The 17,870-nt window shown below is 39.0% G+C and overlaps 1 protein-coding gene across 2 annotated transcripts in view; it reads right to left on the bottom strand.

Moving 5' to 3' along the window:
• IL1RAPL1 (interleukin 1 receptor accessory protein like 1) overlaps window positions 1–17,870 on the bottom strand; it is a 1,014,047-nt gene that overhangs the window by 360,386 nt on the left and 635,791 nt on the right. For both annotated transcript variants that reach the window (XM_081950467.1, XM_081950466.1), the window contains exons 4-5: window positions 2,513–2,699; window positions 468–621 (exon numbers count right to left, since the gene is read on the bottom strand). In XM_081950467.1, coding sequence (XP_081806593.1) covers window positions 468–621; window positions 2,513–2,699 — 341 coding nt within the window. The remainder of the gene's footprint in view (window positions 1–467; window positions 622–2,512; window positions 2,700–17,870) is intronic.

A 17,870-nucleotide genomic window follows, 5' to 3' on the forward strand; every position in this document is an offset into this window, starting at 1 on the left:
TTGAATAAAGTTCTAATAAAGGGGAATATTTATGAAATGAGGGGTTCTTAGTGCTCCCCGACCTTGGTTGTTTTCTTGCAGATGTTTCGTTACGCAAACTAGGTAACACACACTGATTATCTAATTTGGGTAATGCAATGTCTACAAGAACACAACCAAGATCAAGTGCATAACTATTGAAGTGAACAGTTATGCACTTGAGTGAGCTAGAAGCATGCCCAAAGGTTATCTGTCATATAGATATGTTGTCCTTCAAAACTTTAAAACTCTCTTTACTACAGTTTTAAGTTATCAACAACTCTTCAAAATAGGATTAACCTGTTCTAAATTCTTGCAGTCACTGTTTACTACAAAAAATATCAGTTTTTTTTAAAAAAATAGACACCTTTGTGAATTGCTAAAACACCAATAAAAAGAAAAGAGGCTGTGATCGAAAACAAAAATATATACTTAAAACCTCTAATTACCTGTAACAGTTAATTCTGTGGTTCTTCTGACAGAAAAGAGTCCATACTTTAATTCACAAGTGTAATTTCCAATGTCATCTTCTGTGACCTCCCGGATAACAAGAATATCCTTTTTGAACAAAACGCTTGGTCTCCAGATTGTGACTTGGCATTCCTGCGCAAAGATAATTACAGTATTTTAGTAAATATAGCCCTTGTACTTTTATTTGAGACATCAGTTTGATTCAAAACCTATAATCTTAAAAGCTTTATAAAAAAAAAGTCTCAAAACCGGTACAAAGTTCATTGCATTGCTTGACAGGAAACTATTTTAGAACACATTTAGTAGGAAAATATACCCATTAACATAAGGACTTATTCATCTTTCATTTTCTTTTTCACCAATTCTCAATTTTCTCCTCTGGAATCATATTCTTATAACACTGAAATAGAAATAGAAAAACTGCTTCATGGAAATATATAGTTGCTTCACATATTCTTATGGAGAAAACACTCTTTCTCCTATTGGTAGACCTTTAATTCTGTGAAACACAAATATATTTTAAAATATTTTTGAGTAGAAAATTTCTCATGGATGGAATGAGGTGATATGGATGCACACAAATCTTTTGTCTTTTATTACACAAAAATTTCTGTAGAGGTTTCATGCATTCTGGCTTCTTATGTTACCATAAATGCAAGAGAAAGATATCAAATTAGGGCTTCTCCTAAATCCCACAATAGGATTAATGGAACAGCCAGGAATCCTTTAATGTTGTGAAAAAAATGAAACAAATAAATTGTTATATATTATGAACCATCTATAGTAATAACATGAACACAAATATCAATAAAAAAAATGGGGGGGGGGAATCCGGCATGTGGAGAACAATTAAAAGAAAAAAAGCTGGCCTCTTCTTCATGCGTAAGCCATGTTTCATAAATAATTAAGATGTCCTGTGACAAGAGGCAGTACTCTGACCAATGTGCTATCCAGCCACCCTATTTGCTTGTATTCTATTGTCTACTTTATCAGAAGTTATGAAGTATATTTAAAAAACGGAATATGTAAACTAATGATGGGGAAAGAAGGACCATAGAAGGTCAGGAAGGAAAGAAGAGGAAATGCAGGAAGCATAATCTATACTACAATCATTCATAAAAAAGTTATTGGTTGCTACATTGTTCTTGAATTGCTTAAGTTCCCATGGTTTATTTTTTCATGGCTGAGTCACTAGTTCCAACAGTACTGTACTTCTTTGCATGATCCTTTTTTAGTGGCCCTTCTTGTGCTGCTCTGGTTCATATCTGTTTCTAAGGATTTCTCATGATCTGACCTAGCCCTAATCCTAACACTAATAGAAAACATTTTCTTTGGGGATTTTGATTTATTTTTATTAAGAGAATGAGGCAAATTTATTTGTTTAAAATGATGCGATTCTTTCCTCTTCCATAGGAAATATCTTTCTTTGGGTATGGCAACTGGATAAAAGTATATATTTAAAGAGGGTGACACATTCATTTATGGGTCAGGCATGTTATGGGTGCAACAGTACAGTGTTAAATACCATCTACTGGAGCCAGGGCCTGAGACATTAGTTATTAAAATAACTAATGCAGCCTCACTTTTAAAAGCTAAAGTATGATTTCTTTTATTCATCTTTCAATTTTTTTCATTTATGCACAAAAACATCTTGTTAGAACTATATACCTTGGATTTTTAAAACTATTACTATGCATTATGAATGTGTCTATTTTCTAATTGCTGAATAACTGAACATATTTAGTAATATATAAAGAATGTAATAGCTATGTATACAATTGAAAATATAAACAAAGAAATTTCATTTTCAGTAACAAAAAAATGACCTACTGCATTTAGAAATTTGTCCATCAAATATCACATTGCTATTCCCCCCCACCCCCGTTTTTCAGCTAACCTTTTTCTAATTATACTTTTCAAAATCTTATGAACCTGTGTATTCTATGTAAAATAAAAATTCAGATACTAGAAATGGAGCAAAAGAAGATGTAATATTTTGTTCAAGATTTTTAACATTTCTTACCTTATACCATAAGATTTCTGGCTCTCTATATGGTATTAAAAAATCCTCTATGTTGGGGCATGACATTTCCTTGCTTTTACTAAGTTCAGCTTTTTCTAAATATTTCATCTTTGAATTGTAGCACAGACCAGTGTCATTTTCACCCACTGTCAGTGAAATGGATACCTTCATACAATAGGTAGAGTTTCTGCCATGAAACAAAATACAAATAAGAAAAAAAATGGTTAAAAACAGCATTAATTTCCGTAAATGCAGTAATGTGTTTTCAAGCACAACAGGAATCGTCATCAGTTCAGTAAAAAAAAAAAGGGGGGGTCCAATTTTAAATTGTTATTTAATTTAAAAGAATTAGTACATTTCATTAACTTCACAAAAAGAATTACACTTCAAAATTTCCTTAATACTAATTATGGCAAGAAAGGTTCCTGCATAGAGGTAGTAAAGTTATAAAGCCAGTTATTTACTAATCAGTATTAACATTTTAATGATCCTATTATGATCAAAAACGATCACAACAAACAAACCCTTTGAAACTGATCAGTTCGTAGCAGTATATTTTAAGCCTTCCACACCAGAGGTGGTATTCTGCTGGTTCGGGCGAACCAATAGTGGCATTGGTTCGGGTGAACCAATAGTGGCAGCAGTGCAAGGCTCCACCCACCCACCCAGATGTCATCACGGACCTTCTGCGCATGCCCAGATGTGTGCACGCTCCCACTACTGAACCAGTAGTGAAAAAAAGAGGATACCATTACTGCTTTGCACCATAAACATGAAAGTTAATTCATTTATTCGTTACATTTTTTTGAATGAAGCAACAATTAAAAGAAATATTCCTATAACGTTTATTTATTTATTTAAATTTAGCTACCATCCATCTTATTCTCAGAATGACCCACTTAATAACAGAGTGACTTGCTTAATAACAACCAATGTAAATTGCAGCCTTATAAAAATGCCACATACTCATTTATTATATTCCTGTACCTCTTTACTTTCAACCATTCTGCCCAAGTGGCTTAAGTATACAGAACTTTCTGGTAATATAAATGAGAACATAATCAAAACTTCCATGTTTTTATATTCTAACTGACCATTTTCTCCAATTATGCAGTTTCATTATGTTCACAGAGAATCTGGATACATGTGATTTGCTTCTCTCAGTTAGATGGTGCTGAAATCTTATGAATTAGAATGAAAATGGGAAGTATTTGCTTTAGTTTAGTTTTGTTTTGCTTGAGTAGATTAAGATAATGTATGATTTTTTTTTGCTGTACCAGCTTCCAATCTGTTTGGATGTTTCTAAGCTTCAATACACATAAAGTGCATTTATATTCTCTCATATATGATCTGTTAAGATAGTTCATAATTTATATATTTCATCCATCGAGAAAGACAATACAATGATATTTGCAATTTGTGAAATAAATAGAAAATATAACCGAAGAAGGATCAGTAGACCTTGATTTTAGGGGATAAGGATATGCCTATAAAGGAAATGATAAAATAGTATTATCAACAATATCTGGAGACAATAGTCCTCTCTGTTCCTCCCTTTGAGAATAGGCAATGTCAAACAACACTGAAATCATAAAAATCTTTCTCTTTGTAACAACCTTCAAATGTGTCTTTATTTCCTATCTGAATATGCTCTGTGGAATCCTACCACAAACTATAGTGATCTCTTTTGATTTGTTGTAGAAAAATAAATGTTAGAGGATCAAACTATTTAGGGCAAATTATCTATCCTGAGAATCAACACAGTTACTATTCCTATATGTGTGATTGTCACTGTCATTTTACATTATCAGAGGAAATCTTTTATTATATATGTAATGGGAATTGGCTAAGCAGGAGGGAATAAAATACTGAAATGTACTTATTTCTATGAAGTCCAATGTTCGTTCTGTTTGGGTGTATTGAATTGTAGGATGAATATAATTTGGTGCTAGATATACAGATTATATGATTCGTGTCAGATAAAAATCCTGGTATCTCTTCCAATTGCATTGGGGTAAGCTTCTGATGTTTATGACAAGTGATGATGTTCATCCATCGTATTTGAATAGGACCTTAATATCTAGTTGGGGAGATGTCAAGACTTGCATGTGAATTGGATTAAAGTGAGGGAGAGGTGCACAGAGTCAGCCTCACTCTCTCTTCCCAGATTCCATCTTGCTCCAATAGCAGGACAAGAGTCAAGACATTTGGAGATGGGATGGGCGCAGTGCTTGACCAGGGTGTCTTGTGTCTTGCCGTGCTCTTAGCGTACCAGCAGTGCTTGACCAGGGTGTCTTTTGTGTCTTGCCGTGCTCTTAGCGTACCACATCACTTGTAGAGACCACCTTCATGACCATTGTCCTATTCTAGTAGATTTCATCTGCTCTGTCACTGCGTTAATTGGTTTACTAGCTGTGCTGAGATTTATTGCGCATGTCACAGTTCTTATCTGACAATGATTTATTGCGCATGCACTTTCACATTCCTTCTTAACTTTCACTTCTGTTTTTTCATTCGCTTGCCAAGAGAGGTAGGCACATAGCTCTGCCAAGATGTAATTAATTCAGTTAGCAAGTTTGTATTTTTACTTTCTTTTATATTAAAATGTTTTTTTATTAGAACATGCTTCGGGTTTATTTTTGCTTATTCAGAAGTATACTTCCAGGAGAAGCCACGATCCATCATCATTAATTATAAAGGGTTTAAATTATATCCTTATCATGGCACCAGAGGATGGTTGTCTGATTTATGGCTTTCTCCTTGTTTCGTTACTTTGAAGATAAGCACTCTAGGCTAATTAGAGAGAAATGATTTATCTCACGACCGAGGAATGCCTGATTTAGATCACTTTCTAAAATGCCTAGGAAGAAAAAAAACAAAAAGATTTTTCTGCAAGAGATATAAAAACCTCTGCTCTCTCCGATGAAGAAGTGAAAAGTATTTTACAAAGATTTACAACCCTCAAAGCCCCGCTTGCTCCAGCAACCGGACTGGATGAAGAATCTGCTGTGGGACAGATCTCACCCAGATCTCAACAAGATGGGACTGCTCCAGGAGATGACAATCTACGACTGAGGTCAGTAGACTATCTTCCTAATTATGCAAGCTCCCAAAATTTTAGAGATTTTGAAACGCTCCGCACCAGGCCAAAGCTCTCGCAGCCGGAGAAATTTCACTCCCACACACAAGGAGAAATGTATGATTCTCTCCGCACCTCTGAGCAAGCTACGGAAAGCTATCGTAATCAAATAGAATTCTTTGAAAATGAGCTATTTCAAGCCAAAAGGGCTTATTCCATGCTCAAGTCAGAGAAGAGGGATTCCCATGTAAGCACTTTGACTTCACGCTGAAATATCTCCCATGGGGGGAAATTTTCTTGGTAGACACGCTCTCTAGAAAGTCATAATACAATAGCACAAAACCAGAAATAATAAAAGCCCTCCTCCAAACCCCACAACTAGCAGCTAAAATAATCACCAGGGCACAAGCCAAGATTAACTAAGTTAATCGCAGACACCACCCAAGCCTTCAAAAAAGTGCTTGCAAATGATGAATGGCTTCAGTCACATAAAAATAACTGCCTGATTAAGGATAACCTGGCTTGGGTGGGAGGAATATTATATGTACCTGCATCCCAATGACTGGATTTTATGAAAAAATGCCACAATTCCAAAATTGCAGGGCATTTCAGCTTTGTAAAAACCCTGCACCTTATCAAGAGACAGTTTTGGTGGTTGTCACTCAAAAAGGACATTGAAAGCTACATGGCCTCTTTGCGCTGCAGCCAAAAGATGGCAGGGGAAATGCTCCAGTCTCCTCCAAATCATAGCAGGGCCTTCAGCATCCTGGACAGAGATCTCTATGGACTTTATTGTAGAGCTCCCTGAAAGCAGGGGATATACTGTAAACTGGGTTGTTACGGATTTATTTTCCAAACAGATGCACTTTATCCCATGCCAGAAGAACTCCACTGCCAAAGCCCTGGCCAAAATGTTCCTGGTACACATCTACTGCCTCCATGGAGCCCCAAAAAGAATAATTTCAGGCAGGGGAGTCCAATTCATTTCAAAGTTTTGGTGGGAATTTTTGAACTTATTAGGCTCCTTCCAGGGCCTTAACTCCTCCCATCATCCCCAGACTAACAGGGCCTCAAACAAAGTTAACTCCAAATTGGAACAATATTTAAGATGTTTTATTAATCATCAACAGGACAATGACCTTCTGCCATTTGCTGAAGTAGCATACAACAACTAAGTATACCCAGTACAGGGTTTACCCTTTTACAAGTGGCCATGAGCCAGCAATTCAACCCCATGTCTGAGCTGTCCTCAGAGGAGCCAAAAATCCCCTCTCTTAAGGAGTGGATCAACAATCTACAAGATACATGACCAGTTGTTAGATTGGTCCTACAAGAGTCTAGGGCAGCTTTCAAGGCCCAAGCAGACAAAAAGAACTGAAAAGTGGGAGACAAAGTCTACCTCTCCACCAAATTTTTACAGTCACTTCAACCCTCAAAGAAACTGGGGCCAAAATTCATAGGCACTTTCCCCATCACAAGGATTATAGATCCAGTCACTGTGAAACTATTCCTAACCAAACACTTAGACAGGTTCATTCCATTTTTCATTGTAGCCTATTGAAACTGGAGGTGACCTCCACCCTCAGACAACTAGCACCTGGTATAAATTTTGGGCTCTATTGTAGTCATAAATTGAGGATTTGTAGCACATCCAATTAAAAAGAAGTTGGTTAGAAACCTCTTAATGTTTGAGATCTACTATTATAGACAGTTGTAGTTATAGACAGATTAGGATATTAGCAAATTTAAATCCTTGTGCATATTTAAATATTATCAACTGATACAAATTTAGATCCTATCTAAAAATTTACATGCTTGAATTCACTTCATATTAAGTAAATAGATTTCTGGGGAAGAGAAAAAGGTACATGACTTAATCTTATTATTATTTTATCCAGTTTTCTAAATGGTTACAACATAACCATAACATTTAATAAATTAAGAATCATTATGAGCAATTTTCCTCCTGCTAATTGGAGGCTCAACTAGCTGATTTGGATTGATTCAAGTGGTCATAATCCAAATGGAAATTCCCAGTGGGTTTTTCAATGTGTACTAAAAATTGATACAAACCTCACAGTCGGTGCCCTTTTCAATACTGCACTTTCAATACTGCACCATTACTAATGCAATAGAAGTCTATCCAGCCCATGTTTATAAATTGAGGAAGAAATAATTAATATGGTAGACCTTCTATTCATTATCAATATGGATGTATAACAGGACAACTGTCTTAAATGCTAAGGTATGTTCCAATATTGATAACAGGGCTTCATTGTAGAATAAAAATTACAGGATAAAGTTACTTTTTAAAAAATTTCAAATGTGTAATAAAAATGCAAACAATATTAATATATGGAGGCAGATCAGGAATCTATATGAACATTTGATTGAATGTATTTATTACACTGATAATGTAATACAATGGCTGAAATAAACTGATACCCCTGGCAACAGAATTGGGAAGGGAAGTGAGCAGGAACTAATGAAAGAAGATTATAAAATCCTTTTCTCAAGAAAGATCATTTTTGTCATTGTCAGTGTCATTGCCAATAGGTATTATTTGAATTCATTTTCCCCCAGTTTTTGTGTTGTTGTCATTTTTTGTTTTACCCAAATTGTTAATCATAAGATTTTATACCACTGATTCTTGTTGTTAGCAAAACTTGCTTTATGATTGAAGTGGTCACCTAAGCTGTTTGTGAGATCTTCCTCCTCTCCCCTTTCAGGAAAGCACGAACTTTTGAAACTTCAGCTTTTCAAAAGAAATTTTTTATTGAAAGTAAGGTGATTGCAAAACAAAGGCATAGCATTCTCTATGTTCCCCTTAGCCAATTCCATTAGGATAAATGAGTTAGAAACCCCTCCCTTCAGTCCGATGTTGAATGAACCAATCCAAAGGTGTGGAGTTGTTGTAGAAATGGCCGTCCTGGGAAAGAGATAAGGGACGGTTCCGGAGGCTTCAGAACTGAGGCAAAACAGATGGCCCTCCCACCTTACACATTCCCCAAAGCAAAGGTGGGTTGCTTCCGGTTCGGATTGATATGGGCGTACCGTTAGTGGAAATCAGCTATACGTTTGCGGACTGGTAGCAGTGGCAGCCTGGCCATGCCCCTGTACCAGTATGGTCCCCTGGCCTGCCCCCGCTCACTCCCCCCCCCCACCTGGTTGCTGTTTCCTCACTCTTTTGGCCCGTCCATCTGCACCATGCTTGCACCACCCACCCACTTCCTTTGCCCACCCAGCCGGCAGGAGTGGCAGTGGCGCTGGACATGGCTGAGAGCTTTCTTTGCCAGCTGGCTGCCAAAAAGTTCTCCCTTTTAAAAACCTCCAGTCATGGAGCATTAGGATCTAACCCGCACTTTAACCAACCAACCGGGGCTTCTAGTTTGGAACCAGAAGAAGAAAGAACCTGGCTGCACCCAGGTGGGAGGGGGGGCTGGGGGGTAGGAGCTAGGAGGTCTCTGAGTGAGCGTTAGGCAAACAGGCGGTGGACGACCTTGCTTTCCAGTTGCTGGTGAGTGACTGCATCCAGCCAGGGGATTGGAGGGGGCGGAGGAGCAAGTGTTGGGCAAGCAGGCAGGAGGGCCTTGGAGTGGGGGATGAGCCCAAATTGTGCCCCACTGCAAGCGTCTCTCAGCCATTGTGTGCAGGGAGAAATCTTGCATAGTAAAGAAAAAATTCTCCCCAGCTGCTCGCCAAGCCGACAGTGGCAGCTGCTGACTACTGTACGGTCTGTAGTGAGGAGGCAGCTACCACAGCGCCGCTTGCCAATCACCACGGAGTCAACAGACAACCCGTCCCTTTAACTCTTGCTAGAACAGCAGCCCTCTTACCCAGCCGAAAGCTTTATATGGAACTGTGGCTCTCGGGCTCTCCCCAAAGACATCCTGGGGTTAGGCGAGCAGCTCACCTGGAGGCTGTTGGGAAAGCGGAAGTGGCCGAGTTGCGTTAGATACTCTGAGATTGCTTGGCACTGGTCTTTGGTGGCTTCTGACATATGTCTTACGTCACTGGGCAGCATTACATATTGTGCAGTGGATGGGAATCTTGCGGCTCTCAGAGAGGGAAAGGCGTAGGTGTGGCTGGAAATAAAGGGGTAAGACCCTTTTGCAAAATTTAGGGATCTTACCTGTGCATGCTCACACCACACAAGAGGAACTAATTGCACCCAACAAGCTGCAATCTGAAAAGAAATTGCAAATGGTGTTCATGAGCCCAGCCAGCCAACCTTGCAGGTTTTCAAGCTCATCTGGAGAGGTGTTTTAAAGAAAAAATCCCAAAAGCCACAAGATCTGGAAAGACGGTTGGTCAGTCTTTTTTTGGCGGGGATCTCCAGAATCAGGTTGCCCAGCACCCCATCGCTCCGGATCTTGTGGGTTTTTGGTTTTTTTAAAAATAGCCTCTCCAGATGAGCTTGAAAACCTGTGAGGTTGCTTCTGGAGCGGGCAGGCAGATGGGCTGCCCATTCGTCCCCTCCCAAAGCAACCTCACAGGTTTTCAAGCCGCAAGATCCAGAGCCGCCAATCTCCTTCCTTCCTTCCTTCCTTCTTTCTTTCTTGCCTCTCTCTCTCCCCGACTTACTTTCTCTTTCCTTCTTTCTCTTTCGCTCTTTCTCTCTCTTTCTCTCTTTGTCTCTCTCTCTTTTCTCTCTCTCTCCTTCCTTCTTTTTAATCTCTTTTACTCTTTCTCTCTCTCTCTCCCTCTCTCTCGCCCCTCCCCCCCTCTCACACACACATACCTTCCAGTTAGTGAAAAATTCTGTTTTGCCAGCTGGGAAGCTGGCAAAGAAGCCTCGTTTTCCTGCTGCCCGCAGCTCTCAGAGGAATGAGGCAGGGAAGCCTCTCCCATCACTGTGCCCTTCACTCACCTTTCACCTGGAGGCTCTGCCAGCGGGGTGCCTGCCATTTCACCTCCTGAGAGAAGCTCGGGAGAGACGCTCAAATGGCCGCACCTCAAGGCTCCCGAGGAGGACGCTGGACACTGGAGATGGCGATGGCACCTGCTACTGCTCCTTCTGCTGCTCCCAATAATGCAGGCTTCTTGGAGAGCACTACGTTGCAGGTGCAGTGGTGCACCAATTCCAGCAGCTGCGTTTTCCCTTGAAATTTGCTGTCCCGGCAACCCAAAGGGGACATTCTACCAGCGGCGTCTCAGGTGCTCCCACCCTTAGCCAGGAGGGAGTGAGGATGGCTGGGTGCAGTTTGGAGCCTCCCAGCTTCTCTCAGATCATCGAGGGGCCTTGTGCACCTACTCGCTCGCATGGCCTGCGTGCTTCCAGCGGGAATGGGAACCGTGGGGATTTTAATGTAGTAGGGCGGGGGAGGCTGGAGCGGAAGGTTAAATAAACAAATTTGGCTTTGCTTCCTTGCGCAGCAAGAGAGAAAGTTCCCTGAGATGCCGTTGGGAGAATGTCCCCTTTGGGTTGCCGGAACAACAAGTTTCAAGGCAAAACGCAGCTGCGTCTCAGGCAACTCTCTCTCTTGTCGCACAAGGAAGCGAAGCCAACTTTATTTGGTTGGTTGATTCCCGGACTATGGGAGGCGATCTGACGGTGCTTTTTTTTTTTAAAAGTTTTATTGGTTTTTACAAATATTTTGGGGAAAAGGGTACATGAGTATGGAGAAAATTTTTGACAGCTACATCATACGGAAGGTGGTGCTTCCCCGGAATCTTACATCTCTCTCTTAATTTTATATATATCAAAATATCATTATTACTTACATATTAGCAGTTTAAGTTTATCTCAGATTCTTTAACATCTTCAATCATACTTTATATCACTTCTAACCATTTCATTATATTAACAATTGCAATGTACGTTTATTCATTTCTGTGACCTGAGCCTCATTGCTGCCTCCTCTCCCCTGTCTGTTGGCTGAGCCATGGCCCCTCCCCCTTTCATATCTTGTGCACTGTCTCTTGTTCCGTCTAGAAGAGTCTTGTGTTTTTCCATGAAGGCTTCTGCCTCCACCACTGTATTGATTCTCACTCTACCACCCTCCCAGAAAATCAACAAGCCTTCTGGAATTAACCATCTGAACCAGATATTTTTTTCATACAATTTTTTAGTTAAAAAGAAGAATTTCTTCCTCTTATCTCTTACTCTTTTTGATATCTGTTTTAAAATGGTTATTTCTTTATCCTTATATCTTAAAGGTTCCCCCTTTTGAACTCCTAGGATCTCATCTCTTGTAGTCTTTCTAAAAAATTTAACATGAACTTCCCTTGGAACATTGTGTGTTCTGGCATATGCTTAATTAATTCTATATATCAAATCAATATCCCACCCTAGCTGTTGTTTATCTCTTTTAATATAATCTGCTAACATTGTTATCATAGTCTCCTTTAAGTCTTCACCTTCCATTTCAGGTATATTTTGAAATCTAAGAAAGAAAGACATCCTTTCAAATTCCATTTTTTCCATATAGTTTTCAGTTCCAGCATTTTGTTTTTGTAGTGCCTTCACCTTTTCTCCCATCCCCACAGCACCCTCCTCCAGGGTGTCTATTTTCTGTCTATTTTGTGAAGTCTGTTGTTGATTCTCTCTGAGTTGTTCCTTTAAATCCGCCAACTGTTTTTTAATTTCATCCTGTCCCTTTAAAAACATCTGGAACATTTGTTGAAACATTTCTTGAGACAGCTGTCCCCCCTCAGAAGCTTTAGGTTGTAAAAAAGAAGATAGTTGTGTTTGTTGGGGAACAGGGCTTGAGACAGAGGATGTTGGAGCCGACACTGGTTTGGGGGGGTGGGCTTCTTCGCAGGCATTGCGAAACTCAGAGAAAGTTATAAGTCTAGACAAGAAATATGGCGTCTGCAGGAGTGCACCTGACGGTGCTTTTTATGCCCACAGTGACCCATTTCATCGCTTGCGTCTCGCCCCGGGGCTCCTGCTCAAGATTCCAGCTGATTTTCTCCCAAGCAGCTGCCACAGCCGTGAGCACCAAGGAACGTCCCGCTCCAGCCTCCCCTGCCCTACTACATTAAGATCCCCATGCTTCCCATTCCCGCTGGAAGCATGCAGGCCATGTGAGCGAACAGGTGTACGAGGCCCCCTGATGATCTGAGGGGATCCGGGAGTTGCCAAACTGCACCCAGCTATCCTCATTCCATATGGGCTAAGGGTGGGTGTACCTGAGATGCCGCTGGGAGAATGTCCCCTTTGGGTTGCTGGGACAGCAAATTTCAAGGGAAAACGCAGCTGCTGGAATTGGTGCACCACTGCATCTGCAACGTAATGCTCTCCAAGAAGCCTTCTAATTATTACTTATATTCTATTATGTAAAAATTATATCTGCTAATATCCCCCCTATTTCTTATTTCTAATTCTATTCTAACTTCTAATCAGGCCACCATTACCAATTTTAGCATTAATACACTTGTTTAGATTAAGGCATAGTCCTTCATTATTTGGTTGTTCAGAGTCACAATATGCCATTCTAGTAGCAGTTATCCTATTATTTAAACATATCTACTAATATAATCTTTCAACCTCTAATCTTTACATCTAACATACTTTATATAAAGAAAGGTGTATATTCTTATTTTCACCTTCATTCTAGTTTTTAATCAGGCCATCATTATATTAACAAAGAAAAAAGAAAAAGAAAAGAAAGTAATGATAATTCCTTTCTAGCCATCATCTCTTGCTCATTTTAATATTTCAATTCTTATTTGTTTTTTGGGGGGGCTTATCTCCCATACTCCTCTCTTGGATCTTTGTCTCTATCAGCATCTGTGTCTTCATCATTCAATGTGAATATTTCTCCCATCTCTATCCTCCTAAGCTGCCAGGTCTCCCGAGTGTCCACCCAAACCCCTGTCTCCCTTTCAAAAGTATCTACCAGGTTATCCCTTTTTAAGTCTCTTAAATTACTTTTCCCTTGGTTTATTTCATCAATCATTATTATCTTTATTGCCTTCTCATCCTCTTGCTTTGTTTGCTGGTTTGCCTGTTCTGTCTTTTCCTCCATTCTTTTTACTGTGTCTTGTCTTTCCTGGACTCCTTGATCTTCATTCATTATCAATTGTAGCATATTTTCTATTAGGTTCTTTATCTTTCTGTGATTTTTTGTCAGAGTACCTCTAATGCCTTGAAACATCAATGCCATTTCTCTTGAAATCTCACTCATTTCATCCATTATCCTGTAGCTGTAAAAGGCAGTCTTCTTGAGAGGAACCTTAGTGTTTGGGTTGCACTGAGGTATATTGACAGAACATCAGAAGATAGAACAATATCTCTCTTCCCAAAATGATGGCTGACAATGAGAACAGCCACTTCTGTAGTCGTGGGGGCATTCAAATGACCTTAGTACTCTTCAAAAGGTACTCTCCTATCACATTAATCACCACTGGGAAATCCTTGGGGCCCTTAGGAACAGAATCAACAGCAGCCTTAAGTTCCAGAATATACTTGTGTTCATGCAGCAACTTCTGCAGTTGGCTAACCAGTTGTGGATTAATGCCTGGGTAGATTCCACAATGGATGTCCCTCTCATTGTCATCATCATCAACAAAGTATATCTGGAGAAATGAAGGCTGCTGCTGAGGCCCCACCATGATACTACCTCTCCTGTGGTAGACCTGCTCCTGCACTTTGAATGTTGGCATAACATTTCCATCCTTCACCTCTCTGGCTCCAAAAGATGTCATTGGGAAGCATCTGTTTTAATTCCAGACAGCAGAAAGAAAGTGCTTTGCCATTGGATGTTGGTGGCTGTTCAGGGTAGGGCTGAAGGGGAGGGAGGTGGACTTTACCACCACTGCAGCACATCCCAGGCCTCTCATCCTGCCATTTTAGAGCAGGCACCAGGCACAGGGTAAGCAGGGTCTAAGAACAACAACCTTGTCCCTGGAGTAATCAATCTGAGTTTCATATTTAAAATCAGACAAATACTTATTAGTCCAAGGCATTGATCTCATTTGTGACTGATTAACGTAGGGCTTATTAGATGTATACTTTTTTTACAGTCTGTCTACTGACTTGGGGATGAGTTTGATGATACTTGTGTGTAGTTTCCCTTACTAGTGTTTTCCTAATCACATCTATAAATCTTTTTCTGTGTTTTTGCCTCTTTTCCCTTTAACTGGTGTTACAGTAGAAGGAACAGATTCATCTGAACTGAGGAGGAAAATAAGGGGAAAATTTGTATTCATCTGTCAGTGTGTGAGAGAGTTGAGGAGTGCTTGGAAACTCAGATAGTATTTGCTGTGTGAGCAAGAAGGAGACAGGATGGAGCCTGGCCACAGCTTAGCTCAACTGTTCTGTAGTAAAGCTGCTTGCTGCTGTGAAAGTAAAACAGAAATTGAAACTCCTCTCCGCTGCTTGTGTTTTGCATTTGGAACAGATATATTTTGCATTTGGAACAGATATATTTTGCATTTGGAACAGATATAAACAGAGGTGCAGCCCTCTCGAGCTCCATTTTTGCCAACTGTCAGATGGGGCCAGGGCCATCTGACAGTTATCAGCTGACTTTGGGGTCAGATATCAGTGAGGCAGACAAACAACTGGAGCCTGTTCCCAGTGTGTGCATTCACAGTTTTGTCAGATGAAGGGAACAGCTAAGGAATAAGAGTTGACTTGGGAGTAAGGCCACAGGTAGATGGAATAAAAGAGGAGAGAAAGGGGAGGGGTGTTTGCAGAAGACAATCAGTTCATTCCTGCATTTTTGCCAAATATTGCAGCGTCTGAAAGATATCGGCCTGGCTACTCTTCAAGCCTGATAAAAGTTGGTAATTATGAACTAGCTTGAAAGACTGTCGGCCGGGACTTTGCTGGAGAGGAATTCACTGTAAATTAAATAAAAGGGGTTTATTGGGACAAGGACTCGGCTTCGTGCTGCTGAGGAAGCCTAGGTCAGACCAACCCCTTGGGGAAGCATTGCTGGGCTGGACTGGGCTGGGCTTGCCTGGGAGCTTGAGGGATGGGATGGGTGCTTGCCCTCCACTGCCTATGGCTCTGGACAGCTTGTGCTACCATCCAGGGGTCCTCCATGTGGCCTGAGAGGGATGGTGAAGCTCCACGGCCATCATGCCCTGAGACTGACCTGTTATCTGCCTAGCACCTCAGTGTTTTCAAAACTTCCTTGTGGCATCACATTGGCTGCCAGTGGACTTGTCAGAGGTGAGTGGATTTGGGGAAATGGAAGAATTGGTTTGTGCTTTGCACAGGACCATCAGATTCTGCCTGACTAATACAATTACTTTCTTTCAGTAAAATTTATTTTAATTCAGTTCAATGGAGTCAAGAGTTTTGCTTTTTTGAAGGACCAGCTTGGATAGGTCACATTACATTAGGTGGATAATGTAATGTGACCTATCCAAGGATAATTATACTAGACTAAAACAACAAATTGCGACTGATTTGATTATATGGGAAAACCTGCAACTATCAATGTTAGGAAGAATCTCTACAATTAAAATGAACATTTTACCCAGAATTTTATACCTGTTCCAGACAATTCCAATTAGATTGGGCAAGGACTTTTTTGAAGATCTAAATAAAATAATCTTGAAGTTTATTTGGCAAGGGAAAAAAGCAAGAATAAAACTCAAATTGTTACAAGATGCTAGAATAAAAGGAGGATTGGGCCTACCTGATTGGGAGTTATATTATCAAGCAACAAACCTGATGTGGATTAAGGAGTGGGTAACACTAAAAAATTCCAGATTATTGAATGTAGAGGGTCATGATTTATTGTTGGGATGGCATGCTTTTTTATGGTATAAGGGAACTAAAGCACATGGTTATTTTAAAAGACATTATACAAGGAAGGCCTTGTTATTAAACTGGGAAAAGGTTAAAAGATTACACTACTTAAGAACTCCAGCCTGAATATCAACTATTGAAGCATTTCCATATCCAATAATATATAAAAAGGAACAAACAGTAAGATATGTTGAAATATTGAATACAGAGGGTAAGCTCAAATCTATTCAAGAGTTGAAACAAGAAGGAATAGAAATGAATTGGTAATCATATTTACAGATACAATCTAGATATAATGAAGATAGAAAATCAAAAGGTCTTTACAATGAAATGACTGAGTTAAATAAAATTTTAATAGGTACTGATGAAAAAATAATTAAAAACTATATGGATATTTATTAGAGACTAAATCACAAGAAGAAGAAATTAAAGAAACTATGAAAGCTTGGGGAAAAACTTTGGGTATGGGATAGATTTAGAAAAATGGCAGAAATTGTGGTCTCAAAATTATAAAATGACAATGTCAAATGCATATAGAGAAAATTTTTATAAGATGTTTTACAGGTGACATCTATCCCCAACGAGAATTGTAAGAATGTCCAAGAATAAATCGGAAAAGTGTTGGAAATGTCATCAGATACCGGGTTCATACTATCACACGTGGTGGACTTGTATTGAAGCTAAAAGATACTGGACTAAAGTCCACATGTGGTTGGAGAAAATGATACACAAACACATAGACCTTAAACCAGAGATCTTTTTACTGGGAATCATACCAGAAATTTACAACAAAGACTTAAAATATTTGATTGTAAACATTTTAACAGCAGCTAGAATTGTATTTGCAAAAAACTGGAAAAACGAAATGATACCAAAACAGGAAGAAGTTATTCGAAAGATAATGGAGTGTGCTGAAATAAGCAAATTGACATTTGAAATTAGAGAACAAGAAAATGAGCAATTTCATAAGATATGGGATTTGTTTTATCAGTGGCTGGAAAAAAGAACCTGGACATGAAAAATGTTTTACTTATGTTTCAATTGAAGGAGAAAACTGAGAATACAATAATGTTGTTAAATAGACTAATAATGATACAATGTTTTAATTGAAGGAGAAAAGCGAAAATACAATAATGTTGTTAAATAGACTAATAATAATACAATGAAACACTGACATATATATGAATTTAGAATTTTTTGTTATAAAATGAAGGACAAAGATAATAATGAATTAATGTACATTTGATAGAGGATTGGTAATATAATATATAATTCTAAGTGCATACTATAAAGATATCCTGTTGAAAATAGTGATAGATATATAAACATAAACACTTGATAAATTCTTTTATACTCTAAAAATATTTAAAATGAGACAATGATTACATAAAGGTACATCGTTATTAAGCAGACAGTCAAGAATGTAAGAGAATTAAGTTTATTGAAAAGAAAGAAATATTAATCGTAATTGAATATATGCTGTAGAATGAAAGTGAGGTTTTTGGTTATATTGGATGGAAAATCTGTGATTGTATATGTAATCAAAAATATGGATGCAAAAACACTTG

This window comes from Natrix helvetica (assembly GCF_964273705.1).
Source record: "Natrix helvetica genome assembly, chromosome: 4".
Lineage (NCBI taxonomy): Eukaryota > Metazoa > Chordata > Lepidosauria > Squamata > Natricidae > Natrix > Natrix helvetica.